Source organism: Silene latifolia, chromosome 11 (assembly GCF_048544455.1).
Source record: "Silene latifolia isolate original U9 population chromosome 11, ASM4854445v1, whole genome shotgun sequence".
NCBI lineage: Eukaryota > Viridiplantae > Streptophyta > Magnoliopsida > Caryophyllales > Caryophyllaceae > Silene > Silene latifolia.
In genome coordinates this window covers 2,854,054-2,869,975 of record NC_133536.1, presented here as the reverse complement: position 1 = coordinate 2,869,975, position 15,922 = coordinate 2,854,054, and the positions used below count along the sequence as shown (strand labels likewise).

Below are 15,922 nucleotides of genomic sequence, written 5' to 3'. Positions count from 1 at the left end.
ATAGAAACCTCTGAAAAAATGCATGCCCGTAACGTAACTCAGCAGATAAATTTTTGAACTTGATGTCCCAAAATTGGTTACTGCTTCTTCTCCTCAACTTTACTCCCGACTCTTGTAATTCGGTTACCCTCGGTATAAGTTGTCTATGATTTCTTTTCGAATCTAGGCCGGAACTATACAATTTCCGAACAAATTCTGGTGGAGATTTCTCAAATGTCTGCCACCAAGAGTTATGTAGGGAAATAGGGTTTTGTTGAGGTTCTTGGTGAAGCAGGCTTTGCCTGAAAAGGTCGAGGATATGAAGGGAATTTCAATTCCCAAGTGACGATTTAAGATCTCCCAATTCAGTTGCGGAAATTGGCGTGTCTACAAAAAAAAGCAATAAGGCACATAAAAAAATTCATCCAAAATAATCCACCACACAACCAAACTTTTTGGCAATTGTCTTTCTTCTTGAGGCTTGAAATAATAAATAAAGAAATATGTCTCATTGAACTCTACTACACTTAAAATATGAGATTAAGATCCGAGAATGTAATATATTGTTTATAGATAACAAAAATTGGCAATTGCCTTTGTTATGCCTTACCTTTGGTAAAGTATGTTTATTTTGGTGAATAGTTTGAAAGAAATGACTATTTGAGCAAAAACCCCTAGTTTCCGTTCGAATGAATTGCAATAAAATAAGTCGAATTGTTGTATTAGAAAAGCCAAGTCAAGACGTTATATAAATAAATGAGGATTCGAGGGTGAGTACGTACCTGTTAACCATTCCGCATTGAACAAATTCAATGCTAAATCGACAGCCCGATAATTGGGTTGATTATTAGAGATTATTTCCAATAATCGATCGAGTATGGACAGAGGAATTTGGTTTTCCAGCATTACCAAATCCAACAAAATGTCGTCGATCATCGTTCGGTTATAAATAACCGCTTCCAAATCATGGGCATTCTCAGTCTTGGGAGAACAATGGAATAACTCGAGGATGAAACAACCGTCGAGTACCATCATTTCTACAAATTCATTACTGCTAAGATGAGAAATATCTTCTTGAAAACAGGCCCTCGCTTGTTTTTCTACCCGTTTGATGGCATCAAGATATACGTCCAAGTCTTGACCGCTGTGTTCCAAAGTCCGGGAGAGGGCAATCCACTTGTGACGGTCCATTGATTGAAGTTGCTCGTCAGTGGGATGGTAAGGCCCGATTGAAACCGTCTGAGTTACATAAACCTTGTTGTCTTGAGCTTCTCTTAAGCGACGAGGTACTCGATATATGCTCCAATTCTGCCATGGTTGATTTGCAGCATATTCTTGAGCTGTCTTGAGCTTTAATTTCATCAATACAAACCATTCTGATGGTTTTGTGCTTCCATTATCCTCTTATTAAGAATAAGAGGGAGTACTAATTGAATTTTAGGATTTTATTATTATAAAAATTTGGCTGACAAAATCATCATTTATTTTTTCAGCGTTATAGTTCTCACGTATTCTTTCAAAACAATGTTAATTAATCAATCTATTATGAATTATAGTTCGTGAATAAAAATATAGAAGTTTCTATTTTGAAAATTTTCTTTTATGTTGAATTATTACATAAATCAACTGTTTTAAATTAAATAATAATAAAAGGTAGAAAAATGACTGACACGGATGAAGTATAATAAAAAAAAATAGAAAACAATAATAAAAATAATCGTTGCAAAAACACTAACAAATGTAGCAATATCCGTGGCAAAATACCAATAATCGTGGGCAAAAGTTTAGTAAATTGCGGTCATATACATAACAATAAATATATGTGTATTGATTAACATTTTTTTCCTTACGAGTCTATTTTGTCTTAAAGGTCCAGTACAATCGCAAATTCGGATTTGCATGTTACTATCGACAAAATAGCTAATCCCGTGAATTTCACGGATAATAAAACTAGTTCTCCTCTTTAAATACTTCTTGTTGATGATTAAAGCACTTTGTTTCAATTCTAATACTTATTATTTCAATCTCTTGTAATAACATATACTCCGTAATATTTAAAACCTTCTCCCCATACAATATTTTCCTAAAATGCAACAAAAAAATATTTACATATTTTATACTAATATATTAGAGATATACTAGGAGTATATTATTAGTAGTATATATTAGAAAAAGACAATGTAGGAGAACGGTATTATCTTATTTCAATCTCTTGAATAAAATATCAAACTACACATAAAACTTCTAGTTCGTCAATGTCTTTGTGCCAAAAATAGAGGACACGGTCTTATCTTAATAGGAATTCGGAAGAAACCAGACACTAAAATAAGGTCGAATTGTTGTATTAGGAAAGCCAAGTCAATTCGATGTAATTCAATTATATTGTTCTTCCTATTCGTGTACATGCATCATGCATGTGATATAAAACAAGCCTTTGAGTTTTATAAGTAAATGAGATTCGTAACCATTCAAGCTTGAACAAGTTCAATGCTAAATCGACAGCCCGATAATTGGGTTGATTATTAGAGATTATTTCCAATAATCGATCGAGTATGAACAGAGGAATTTAGTTTTCCAGCATTACCAGATCCAACAATATGTTGTTGATCATTGTTCGGTTATAAATAAGAGCTTCCAAATCATGGGAATTCTCTGTCTTGGTACAACATTGAAATAACTCGAGAATAAAACAACCGTCGAGTACCATCATTTCAACAAAGTCATTACTGGTAAGATGAGCAAGATCTTGTTGAAAACAGGCTCTTGCTTGTTTTACCGAAGTTAAACCGGTGAAATGCAAGGATATTCGACATCATACTCATCCTCCAAATCTCCCATATCACCACCATTTTCTCAAGGAGCCGACCTGTAAAAGGGCCAGACTGTATAGACAGTCTGTGTGACCGTAAGCAACAACAGAAAGAAAGCAGCTACAAGCGAGATGATAACCCATGGATTATTGAAATAGTTCCGTAAAAGATTCGCTCTCCATATGTTTCTTCTTTGACAACAGTATGCGTTCACATCATCCCCTAGATTTGCATAACGGTTACTATGCGCATCCGTTAACATTTCCTTGGCGACAATTTTTAACATGTCGACAACTTCTGTATCATCGCCAAGGAGATGCTGAACTATTCCATGTCGATTGAGGTAGCTGACGTCTTCTGGGGACTTGATCAAGCATTCCATGAAGACTAGGTAGGATGTAATCGCAGCTTCTTTGATGTCGAGGTGACACTGTTCGAAAGCAGCTAGGTTGAGCAGAGTCGGCTTCGTACTGTCTTGAATCCACAGGGACGGGATTTCGAGAACCCCTTTGTTGAACTTGATGTCCCAAAATTGGTTACTGCTTCTTCTCCTCAACTTTACTCCCGACTCTTGTAATTCGGTTACCCTCGGTATAAGTTGTCTATGATTTCTTTTCGAATCTAGGCCGAAACTATACCATTTCCGAACATACTCTGGTGGAGATTTCTCAAATGTCTGCCACCAAGAGTTATGTAGGGAAATAGGGTTTTGTTGAGGTTCTTGGTGAAGCAGGCTTTGCCTGAAAAGGTCGAGGATATGAAGGGAATTTCAATTCCCAAGTGACGATTTAAGATCTCCCAATTCAGTTGCGGAAATTGGCGTGTCTACAAAAAAAAGCAATAAGGCACATAAAAAAATTCATCCAAAATAATCCACCACACAACCAAACTTTTTGGCAATTGTCTTTCTTCTTGAGGCTTGAAATAATAAATAAAGAAATATGTCTCATTGAACTCTACTACACTTAAAATATGAGATTAAGATCCGAGAATGTAATATATTGTTTATAGATAACAAAAATTGGTAATTGCCTTTGTTATGTCTTACCTTTGGTAAAGTATGTTTATTTTGGTGAATAGTTTGAAAGAAATGACTATTTGAGCAAAAACCCCTAGTTTCCGTTCGAATGAATTGCAATAAAATAAGTCGAATTGTTGTATTAGAAAAGCCAAGTCAAGACGTTATATAAATAAATGAGGATTCGAGGGTGAGTACGTACATGTTAACCATTCCGCATTGAACAAATTCAATGCTAAATCGACAGCCCGATAATTGGGTTGATTATTAGAGATTATTTCCAATAATCGATCGAGTATGGACAGAGGAATTTGGTTTTCCAGCATTACCAAATCCAACAAAATGTCGTCGATCATCGTTCGGTTATAAATAACCGCTTCCAAATCATGGGCATTCTCAGTCTTGGGAGAACAATGGAATAACTCGAGGATGAAACAACCGTCGAGTACCATCATTTCTACAAATTCATTACTGCTAAGATGAGAAATATCTTCTTGAAAACAGGCCCTCGCTTGTTTTTCTACCCGTTTGATGGCATCAAGATATACGTCCAAGTCTTGACCGCTGTGTTCCAAAGTCCGGGAGAGGGCAATCCACTTGTGACGGTCCATTGATTGAAGTTGCTCGTCAGTGGGATGGTAAGGCCCGATTGAAACCGTCTGAGTTACATAAACCTTGTTGTCTTGAGCTTCTCTTAAGCGACGAGGTACTCGATATATGCTCCAATTCTGCCATGGTTGATTTGCAGCATATTCTTGAGCTGTCTTGAGCTTTAATTTCATCAATACGAACCATTCTGATGGTTTTTGTGCTTCCATTATCCGTCAATCGATGGTCCAGATTAATATTGAGTAATTGATAATGTAATTAAAATAATTATTAATTTTTGGAATAAAGTAAGAATATTGGAAAGTGTAGTTAAAGAGAGAGGGATGAAGAAGAGAAAAAATTACAAGAGATGAAAATATGGAGAATTTTTTAATTATTATAATATAGTATATAGTATATAGTATATAATATATAGTATATATTTCCTAATTTATGTTCAAGTCATGTTTCTATTTTTTACATGAAAACTCTTACATTTCATTGGACAAAAAAACATTATTTATAAAATTATGAAAATAATATAATTAGATTCGTGGTAAAAAAATGCTATCATTAGAGTATAAATTCCGTATCTTATTAGAGTTTCTATTATTATCTCTACGAGAGCGGAATTTATTTATTATTTGTTTTCTCACATAAATAATAAATGATATGTGTGTATGTATTTATTTTCCATTTTCATTAAAAAAATATTGTAATCATATGTAAAAATTAAAGTACTAATATTTGTTTTCATTATAACTAAGTTAAGTACTCCGTGCAACGCACGGGCTTTCAACCTAGTTTAATATTATTACTATCATTCGAGTTTCCATTGGCTTTTACGAGAATTATTTTCGTTTTTACGTATTTTTGTAAGGTGTCATTTGACGTTTAATTAATAAATCGATGTTTATTTCTAATAAAAGAAAAAGAAAATTAATATTAATAATATTGGTAAATAAATTATGAGTGGAGATTGACGAGTCGTATTGAATTAATCAATCAAAAGAGTTTCCATTTGAGGATGATGGACGCGTTTTTCTCTCTTCTCAAACATTGTATTTCAACCAATGTACTATGAATTTCAGTTTTCACCTTCAATCATACTTGTCTCTCCCAGCCATTTTATATTTGTATCTAGAAATTTCTCCCTATTAGTCACGACGACCGCTCTCCGATGGGGGATAATGAAGCTGCATTGGCAAAAAAAGTGAAGCGTCAAAGAAATAAGAAAACTCGCTTCCTTAAAATATATCTCGTACAAGCAACTACCCAGTAATTTCCTTATATAGCCATAAAAAGAAATAAGAAAACTCGTTTTCATCAGTTTTAATTAATGCGATTTTGAGTAAAGTTTTTAGTGTGGTAAAAACGAGTATGAATACCCACATTAAACCAATTATGTCACGTTTGTTTCGTAACACGGTTACTCGCAGTATGAGTTATACCTACAAGGCTACAATCTCGTTCTCTACCCAGGGGCATAATATTTGTGTATAGTGGTTTTTGTTTTAATAGTATTAACAAGTTTTAAACTCGTGCAAAAAAATACACGGGTCATAATAACATGCACTACCATTAAAAATATGAGGATATAAATAAACGTGATTAAGTCATGCAGGAGTTGTAATATGTTTTTTAGCGTGATCACGCATAAAAATGAGCTTGATTACAATCACGCATATAAGTGAGCGTGATTACTTAATTAATCACCTCCAAACATCGGTACTGTTAAAGAAATGATTAATTGCTCAAATAGTTACCATATAAATATAGGGGAGTGATGATGCCACGAGCTATTTTGTGATATTGTTAATGCCACGACTTTCTCCTATATAAATGCATGTTATAAATTCGTGGCATTAAAGATTCCCTTTCTGGAAATATCATTGCCTATATATATAGTCATTTTTTGTCACATACATGTAACAACCGATAAATCTAATACTTAGTATAACATTGTAGTAATGAATATATTAGATAAACAATCATTTTTAATTTCATAATCATCTCAATTAACAATCTTTAGATTTCAACTTTAATCACAATTATACAAAACCCTAAGATACGAAACTTAAATTGTTGAAAACAACAACAAAGAAAAATATTATGATAAAATTAATCCCCAAATTTCACGACGTCTACAAAAACTGTACATAAATTAAAACAAATTAAAAAGACAAAAATGAGTTGTCTGTTCAGTAACCGCTGGTGTAGGAAACGCCAGTTAAGGTAACAAAAAGGGAGATAATCATAATCAAGATAATCTGATTTTGATTGTGAGATGAAATTGTCACAAATAATAAAGTTAATTAGATCAGAAAAGGGTGAGAACTGAGAAGTTAGAGGGTAAACGTTGGACGGGAAAAAATCAAAAGTTGGAGAATGAGGCAGTGAAGCAGTTCTGATGTATAATGGTTTTTACCTTAATAGTATCAATGATTAATGATTAATGATTAATGATACTTCTTGTCTTAATCTCTATAAACATAAATCAAGCTTAAATTCTCCTCTTGTAGGTCTAATTTTATCATAACTATTTGGATGGGATTTGAAATATGCCTTTAGCACTCTTTTGAGTTCCTTGTATTCCCATACTACCAAATATGTGAAAGAAAAACCTGAATCGATGATTGTTCCCCCTTTATCATTATCTCGAATGAAAACTTGAGGATTAATTGAGAGTCTTTGTTGATCAACGCTAATCCCTTCCGAATTCAAGTAATAATGATGAAAATCTCCATAATGTCGTATTGATGTCGAGCTAAAACCATCATATGAATCACCTTTAATTCCTAATTTTAAGTAGCCTAGAGACTAGAGCTGGACTTTGGCGCGGGTCAGCCAGGCCTACACTGGCCCGGCCCATAATTTCGGACTCCGATTTTTCTATCCCGCACAACCCGGCTGTAACACCCTCATATACCAAAGCACCTTACCAAGAACTACCTTAGCATGTAAGGGGGTGCGCTACCATCTCGGTTACCCGAGGTAGTACGCATCATAGAAACCATAATGAAACAAATTTTATTAAAACAACTTAAATAAAAAGGTTTCAAGTCTTAAACTCCAAAACGGTATAACCAAAACCAAAAGTCAAAAAACTAAACTCAACTACAGCTAAATGACGTGACAAGTGATGACTCCGCTCATCCATATCTCGCGACCTATCTCAACATCCATCACCTGCTAAGTCAACAGCTCACCATCCCCGAATGAATCACCACAGTTTTGAAAACATAAAACGGGGCCAGTCAACTGTATAACCAAATTAAGCATATGCAGCGGAAACAAGTACAAACAACACAATCAACCAATACTCCAACTCCAACAATCACCATTAACTGACTATACCCTAAAGTGTGTAGCCATGTCAGGTTACCCATCGCAACAGGTAACCCACACAACCAGTGGGGACCGCAGCCGTACCACCTAAGCCCCGCTCATCGCAACGAGCGGACCCAGCTCCTTAATGTGCACACCCCCTTGTGACGGAAGTCGCAAGGGGCGAACATGGGGTTGGAACCATCTCCTGACATGGTCCCACAACAACAACCAACCAGCAATACAATCCAATCAACCTCCATCAATTACAATCAAAGAGATAACATGCCAACAGTTAATCAGAAACAACTTAACCAATTACACAGCCAACTGAGTAGGGAAACCCTACCTTTTCGCAATCCACTACGCTGTAATCAGTTATACAAATGCATAACGAGTAACACCTCGTCACAATCTGTTTGTCACGGGAATACAAGACCCGACAACCCGAACGCTAGATCCTTGCTTGCTTGATGGTTAGAGTGATTAAGGAGAGTTTAGAGAAATATTTTAGGTTTTAGAAACTGATTAACGAAATGATTATCGAATTATATATAACTCCCTTAACATTCTAATCAAACCGCGGAAATAACCCGTCAGACCGGTTACTCGGCCGAGCACTCGATGTACTCGACCGAGTACTGATAAGGTTATTTTCAGTCGTTAGTCTATCAAAATAAATCCTAAATTACTACTAACTGGTAGCTAGTGGCAAGAAAGGATCGAATCCACAGGGAGGCGAGTTAATTGTTCTGATCTATTTGCTAATATTTAAGTTCGTCTTAAAGGTAACCAATTTCTTGAAGAATTTGTTTGTTTGCTAAAACTAATTGCAATGTAAATAATAGACAAATTCAATAATATTAAAGAGTATAGGGATCAAGTTCATTAGGTAGTCATTCGGGGGTCAGATTTAATTTATTAACATAGCTAATTACGTTGTTTAAGGTTATATGATCGGTCGATTCAATATTCCCTTTAGATCTAATTTAAAATGCGATTGCTATCATTAAATTATCTCTATTCAGTTATCGTAGCCTATATTGATTCTAACCCGGTTGGTGAAAGTCTCAATTCGCTATACTAGTCAATATCAAATAATTTATTAGGAATACTAATCGAACCTAAACAAATTTCAGTAAATCAGAAAATTATCCGTCAATTTCAATATTTGGAGAACGCAAAGTTTTTCGAACGCCAAATAGATTCGGACCACCATCATGGTGATTATAGTTGCGTAACTCGCCAGTCAAATTTATACCACCTTGAACGAAATTGAAGACATTAAATCAAATGTCAAAGAAAGGATAAATTTTATCATTTTTTTTATGGGGAGATGATATAGTGAAATCACTCATCTCAGAGAATACCACGGCACAATTACACATGGAAAGCAATGTGTTTATTTTGCTTAACTAATCTCAGAGAACAAAAGATAGGACAAATCTTTTTTTTTTGTAAACTAAAAATAAATTATTAGATAGATAGTCGAGAACGGAATCCAGCCGATGTGTGTTTTACATTATTGACCCATCGACAGGGTAGCGTAATTTTATATTGTAGGCCTCAAGAGCGTGAGGCTCTGATACCATAATAAAAACGAAATATTCAACAATAAACTGAGATATGAATTGAGTAATAATATACTCTCTCTGTCCTGATCAATTGTTGTCCTTTGGTTTTGGCACAAAGACCAAAAAAGAGGAAGAGGCCAATTACTAAATGACAAGTGGAACAAATTGAGTGTGAATGATCAAATTGTTTATCAAGTTCATTCTTAAAATAGAAATGACAACAACTCACTGAGACACCCCAATATGAAAAAGGACAACAAATGATCGGGACGGAGGGAGTATATGAGATTGAGCTGTGTCAATAACAATTACAAGAAGACCATATATATAGCACTCTAATGATCCTAATAGCTAGAATCTCTATAATATGGTAACCCAATATATTTCAAGATACAATATCACTATAATATTCTATACGGTATGTTTTAATATACCGTTTGTGACACCCCCATATACCAAGGTGCCTTATCAGGACCACCCTAGCATGAGAGACCGTCACCATCTCGGATGCCCGAGATTAGTATATCAAAGTTAACAATCCAAAACACAATTAATAAAGTATCAATGATTAAAGTTTACATGATCCAAAACCAAAAGCCAAAGTACTACTATGAAAGTTCAACAACTAAGACTGAAAGCTAAATCTCTTGATAGTGGCAGCTAGACTCGAGTGATGACTCTCCATGACGACTCCATAGCTAAAGCACATCACCACCTGTCACAATTTGCTCACCATCCCCGAATGGATCACCACAGATTTTATAAAACAACAATGGGGTCAGTTACTGACTTACTGTATAACCAAAAGAAGACAAGTACAGTAAAGCAAACCGCTGATCATCACACCTCCAACTCCCGATCTCACATAGTAACTGACTACACACTAAAGTGTGTAGCCCTGCCAGATTACCCATCGCAACAGGTAATCCACACCGCCAGTGGGGGACCGTAGCCAATTCTCACCAAATCCCCGCTCATCAACGAGCGATAACCCTGTTCATTAATGTACACATCCCCTCCTGTGGCGGGTTCCAGAGAGGGCGAAACTAGGGCGCGAAGCCACTCCCGCAAGTGACTCCACTCTGCCGAGGACGCGCCTCGCGAACATCATCTACAACCATCACATCACCAACACAACTCCAACACACCAACAACGATCAGCAGATAAACAATCGTACAACAATACAAACATATACTTATAATGATTAAACAGTAAACCGAGTAGGAAAACCCTACCTTTTCGCAATCCGCTACGCTGCAATCAATGATACAAATGCATAACGAATACCACATTGTCACCTACAACAATGATAATAAACAATCAAAACACCTATGATGACCAAACCCTAAACCCCCAAATTAACCCAAACTAGGGTTTACCATAACTCAATCTAATCCAAACTAGAAGAACTAGAGACTTACAACAACGATAGATGCAACGCTAGATGAATCCGGAATCACAAAGGCTTGATCCTTGCTTGGAAAATGATTAAGAGAGTTGAGAGAGAGTCGTAGTAAACTTTTAGGTATTGTAAAATGATTTAGAAACTGACGAAATATAATAGATACCCCTCAACTCTTTTAATCGAATCTTCGGAAATTACCCGTAACTGACCGGGTACTCGGTCGAGTACAAGGAGTACTCGATCGAGTACGCCAACTCGACCAAGTATCTTCATACCCGATCGAGTACAGACTCACCAGACCCAAACTCATAACACCCAACACCTTACTCGACCGAGTAAGGCCCACTCGGTCGAGTAACCCCTATACCGGAACCTGTGGTATTACACCGTTTCCTTATCATGCGCGGATTGTAAGGCTTTTCGACAGTTGTCATTTGGAACACGCATAAACACAGGCCAGCAGTCGGTTGTGGGTTGCCGGAGTTGGGGGTGGTTAATTTTTTTTATTCTTGGGGGACAACTATGAGAGCAGAGAGACGAGGGAACATGTTTGAGAAATGAAAGGGACTAAATTGTCAAACATGTACTGTAATGAGTAAAAAAACGTATTGCTAAAATGAACACTTAAAAAATGTACATTTAACCATAGACTAACACATCAGCTCTGTAGTTGTTGGTTTAATAATAGCCTGTTTGGCCTAACTTCTGAAAAATGAGTTAGTTTTTCAAGCTTAATTTTTTTAAAAATATTTTACCAAACCAGGAGTACCAAATTGGTGCTTCTATTTTTATGGAAAAAAAAGTTGTTTTTTAGCTTTTTAGAATTTTTTTTTTTAAATTTTTAGATAATGATGCGTTTGGCGAAAAAGTGGTTTTAAATCCAAAAACATTTTTAAAAACTAAGGCAAATACACATTAAATAGGATTCATTTTATTTTATATGGTTTAGTTTAGTAAACTTCTTATTTTTCTTTTTTGGTTACCCAAGGGAAACCGGAACACTCTGCAAACCTGGAGACCAGTTAAGTCATCAAGGTTGCCCTTGATGGCAGGTACCGCAGCACTCCCGTGTAGGGAGTCGATTCGGGACCTCTCAATTCGTTATCATTTTGCAACGCTTTGAGGCACTCCCGCTAGAGCTGTTCATGGGTCGTCTCGTCCATTGAACCCGACCCATCCCGCCCGCTAAAAAAGCAGGTACGAACAAGACATTTAATGAAAAATACAAAGGCCCAGCCCACTAACCCATCCCGAACCCACTAACCCGCTTGTCCGTGGGCCAAAAAGTAAACGTGAGCCCGACCCATATTCGGTCCAAGCCCGTATTTGAACACCTCTAACTCTCGCGCTCCACTATATTCAAGCCCTTATTTTTCTTAAACATGAATAGTTTGGTGAATGCATTAATGTAATGGTTATTTTAGTAAACAGTTTGAATCGAGCTAGCGACTATTTTTATAAAGGACCCCAATATAATGTGCAAACGAGTCACTCGCTAGAAAAATGAGAGCAACTGAAGATTAAGGTTTTATTAGGCAACCTTTCAAAAAAAAAAAAAAGGTTTTATTAGGCAAGACATTTTATGTAACTTATTTGACCAAAATTTCAACTACCTGATTTTTTTACAAGTGTTTGGTAAGTAGCTTATTTAACCAAATAAGTTATCTGAAATAAAATGCTACCTCAGGAATAGACCTGTCAAACGGGTCGGGCGGGTCGGGTCATACGGGTTGGGTCAAAATACAGATTGGGTCAAATACGGGTCGGCTCATACGGGTCACGGGTCGGGTTATGTCAGAATACGGGTCAAGAAATAATTTTTAACGTCTTTTTTAAATGATTTTTTTAATTTAAAAAATGTTTTTTAAAAAGTAAAGTATATTTAAAGTTATTATTTTGATCATATTCATCGTATACAACAATTATATTGATATAGTTATTAAAATCAAGTTTTTTTAATAATTATTTTATTATTAAATATTATAAAAGTTATATAAAATTGACTTTTTGGTTGAATTTTTAATTTTAAGTAATAAAAAAAATTAACTATATTTTCAAATACAATATATAAATATTAATATTTTTAATAAAATTCATGATTTTCCCTTGACCCAACAGGTCGACCCGTTCGGGTCGGGTCTGGACCCTAAAATAACGGGTCATTTCGGGTTCGGGTCAAACGGGTCGTGGGTCAAAAAACCGGGTTTGTAACCCTCAAAAAACGGGTCGGACGGGTCGGGTTTTCGGGTCGGATCGAATTTTGACAGGTCTACTCAGGAATCCTTTGAGAAATCAGGTACCTGAAATAACTTATCTTCCCATTTTGACCCCTTTAATTTTTAATATTTAATAATTGTTATATCTTTTTACGATCAAAATTAGCTACCTTTTCAGTTAGTTTGTCAAACACATTTTTATATAATCAGTTAGCTTATCAGTTCTTAATTTTCAGCTACCTTATCAGTTAGCTTTTCAGTTTTCAGCTAACTTTTCAGTTTCAGCTAGTTTTAACAAATCGAGTCTAAATGTGTTTAATAACATACACAAATTCTCATTTGTGATGGGCGTATTCATCGCAAACTTATGACGGGTTAAGTATTATTTATATGGGGTAGATAAGACAAAAACAGAATGTATAGAGAGTAGTTTATCTATACTCCAAATTACTCTTTCTATTACTCCGTATAATTTAAAATGAGTTCATCTAAAAAAACACAAATGAATAATGTAAATCCTATAAAGTATATTCATCAATTCTAATACAAAATATTGTTAAACATCAATGATCAATGTAACAAACAATAATCAAATTTTCATTCTAATTATTTAAGCATATGATTTAAGAATAGCTCCACAAAAGGGGCACATAATGGCACGCCAAGACTTCCAATACAATGGTACATGGCAAAACCTTGTGGCCGTCTTCATATCGGCGACACTAGCGCCACCGCCACACCGGGAACATAACCCGGCTGCCGGCTTACTCTTCCTTACTTGTCTTTGTTGATCAACTAGGAAACAAAAGCACACCATTTTGGTTGTTTAACTTTTTTTTGTTGTTGTTGTAGAGTTTTGTTAGTTTAGTTTTAAGATATGAAAAAGTTTGTTATATAGAGGTTTTTTGGAGGTGTTTTTGGTGCTTTGCAACTACTTGGTTACTCACATTTGATGTGAGAGTGCATTAACTATATTTTGACACTTTCTTAGTTGTATGAACAAGTGAAAGGAAAAGTATGTGTGAATATTGATTGAGGTTGTATAGGATGTTTTTTGCGACTTTGTGGGGGTATAGAGAGGAAGGTTATATATAGACGATTGCAGTAACAGTTAGTCTTGTGTAAAGCTGTTTTACATAAAGATAGTGTAAAATGGATTTACGAATTAAGGGATAACCATAGTAGGGGGTAAAAGTAGTTATAAAATCAATCTGTTTTATAATAAATTTGTGTAGAGCTGCGTTATATAAGTATTTTTGTTATAGCAATAGCTAGTAGCAGAAAGAGGGGTTAGGACTTAGGAGAGACGCTTGCCCGTTAACACTGAAAATATGGAAATAAAATATGAATGAAGTCGGTGTCTTTTTGCATATTATTCTACTACGGAGTATATTGTTATTTAGCCAATTTTAAGAATTTCGAATTACTTTCAAATCTTTCATAGGTTATAACTTATAATCGAAGGTGATCAAATGCGGATTAGAGTTACAATTTTTCTGACTCGTGAATAAGTGGTTTAGCAGGTTTGGAATGAGTTTGTGAACCGAACATTTGTAAATTTTGAAAAATGCTTATCTATACGACTATACTCACTTTTTACATGAGAGACAAAGCTGATTCAATGGACGAGATGACCCTTAAACAACTACGGTATATTCATAGATTTGAAGTTTTGACTTGGTTACCATGCAATTGCATGTCAGTTCATTTATAACAATCAAGGTTGGTAAAATATTGGACATAGCAAGTTGGTCTGGAAACAGTTGGATTGGAGGTCAAAGAGGTGTGTAAGTTAATGCAATTGTGAAATGTTGTTGGTTGATAGTTAGAACTTGCTATCATGGGGCTTTCGTTTATTTCACCACTTGCATATTTTTTTGCAATTTGTCTTTTATTTTGTGTTTTACACTTTTACTACGCCAACAAAATGTGTTTTTTTTTTTCATAATGTTTCGGGTTAACACGAAACCTTCAAATAAAACCGCCTTGTTAAAAATCGACCTAAATGTATTAAAATAAGATAACTAAATAAAAGTGCACTAGTAAACAAGTTGTCAACGAGTGGCGGAGCTAGGGGGCTCGCTCCGCTGACGACCAGAAGTTTCAAAGTTTTTAGTTAAGCCTTAAGTATCAATGAGATAAGGTAACTAAAAAAATAAAAAATCTGAACTAATTAAAAGTCGAAAAATTTCAATTATTTCAAAAGGATGACCGTCTTCACTAAGACACTAACCCCCTAGCCCCACCACTACCTCAGGTTGTTAATCGTGTGAACAAATGTGAGTCGGACATGGGCGGGCCGGCGGTACATGTAAAAAGATATGAATTGGACCAATGAAGTGGAATGAAGCTCACTTAACACACATGGGTAATAGAGACTAGTAGTAGTAGATAAGAGTGGACTAAGTCCAAGTTTAGGATCATATTAATGAGGGTGGCTCGGCCATCCTTTGAAGAAATGTCGCCCATGATGGATCGGCCTTCCTACATGATGCTTGTAAACTTCCAGTCGAAGATATTTAAGTCTAATATTTAAGATAAGCATCGTTATTTTACTTTATATTTTATCTGTTTCGTATTTCTCTTTATACTTCGTTAGAATACAATGTATATAATCTTTGATTTTGTGTATCATTGTATTCTAAATACAATGATATAGAAAATCAAAAATTATATTCTAACATATACGTTTAAATCTGGTAACTTGTACTCGATTATCTTGAGTTTGATTGGCTATAATTTAATTACTTTAGTCATGACATAGCTCTACATCGAAAATAAATGATTTTTTCTTTTAAAAAGAAAAAAATGGGAAATGACTTAATTAACGAAATGAATTCAGATTTCAAAAGAACCTGCCATCAGACACGACTTATTTCAGGAAGGAACACGTCATCTCCCATGATGTGCTTAGTTTATTGTGTGTTTTAACTTCTTAGTTCTTACCATATCTCCTTTCTAAAACACGCCACACGAGAATAACATGTTTTTTCTGGATCTCAAT

General features: G+C 35.2%; 3 protein-coding genes across 3 annotated transcripts; all 3 read right to left on the bottom strand.

The window, feature by feature from the left end:
• Window positions 1-310: 310 nt before the first annotated feature.
• LOC141612593 (UPF0481 protein At3g47200-like) lies at window positions 311-1,341 on the bottom strand. Its single transcript, XM_074431403.1, has 2 exons — window positions 762-1,341; window positions 311-366 (listed from the first exon to the last, which is right to left on the bottom strand). The coding sequence occupies exons 1-2, from the start codon at window positions 1,339-1,341 to the stop codon at window positions 311-313; spliced, it is 636 nt and encodes a 211-aa protein (XP_074287504.1).
• A 1,491-nt stretch (window positions 1,342-2,832) lies between these two features.
• On the bottom strand, window positions 2,833-4,625 carry LOC141612592 (UPF0481 protein At3g47200-like). The gene is made up of 2 exons (XM_074431402.1): window positions 4,006-4,625; window positions 2,833-3,529 (listed from the first exon to the last, which is right to left on the bottom strand). Exons 1-2 carry the CDS (start codon window positions 4,623-4,625, stop codon window positions 2,833-2,835), a joined length of 1,317 nt encoding a protein of 438 aa, XP_074287503.1.
• An 8,796-nt stretch (window positions 4,626-13,421) lies between these two features.
• On the bottom strand, window positions 13,422-13,989 carry LOC141612635 (uncharacterized). Its single transcript, XM_074431451.1, has one exon. The coding sequence runs from the start codon at window positions 13,733-13,735 to the stop codon at window positions 13,529-13,531; it is 207 nt and encodes a 68-aa protein (XP_074287552.1). The 5' UTR covers window positions 13,736-13,989; the 3' UTR covers window positions 13,422-13,528.
• Between the last annotated feature and the right edge of the window lie 1,933 nt (window positions 13,990-15,922).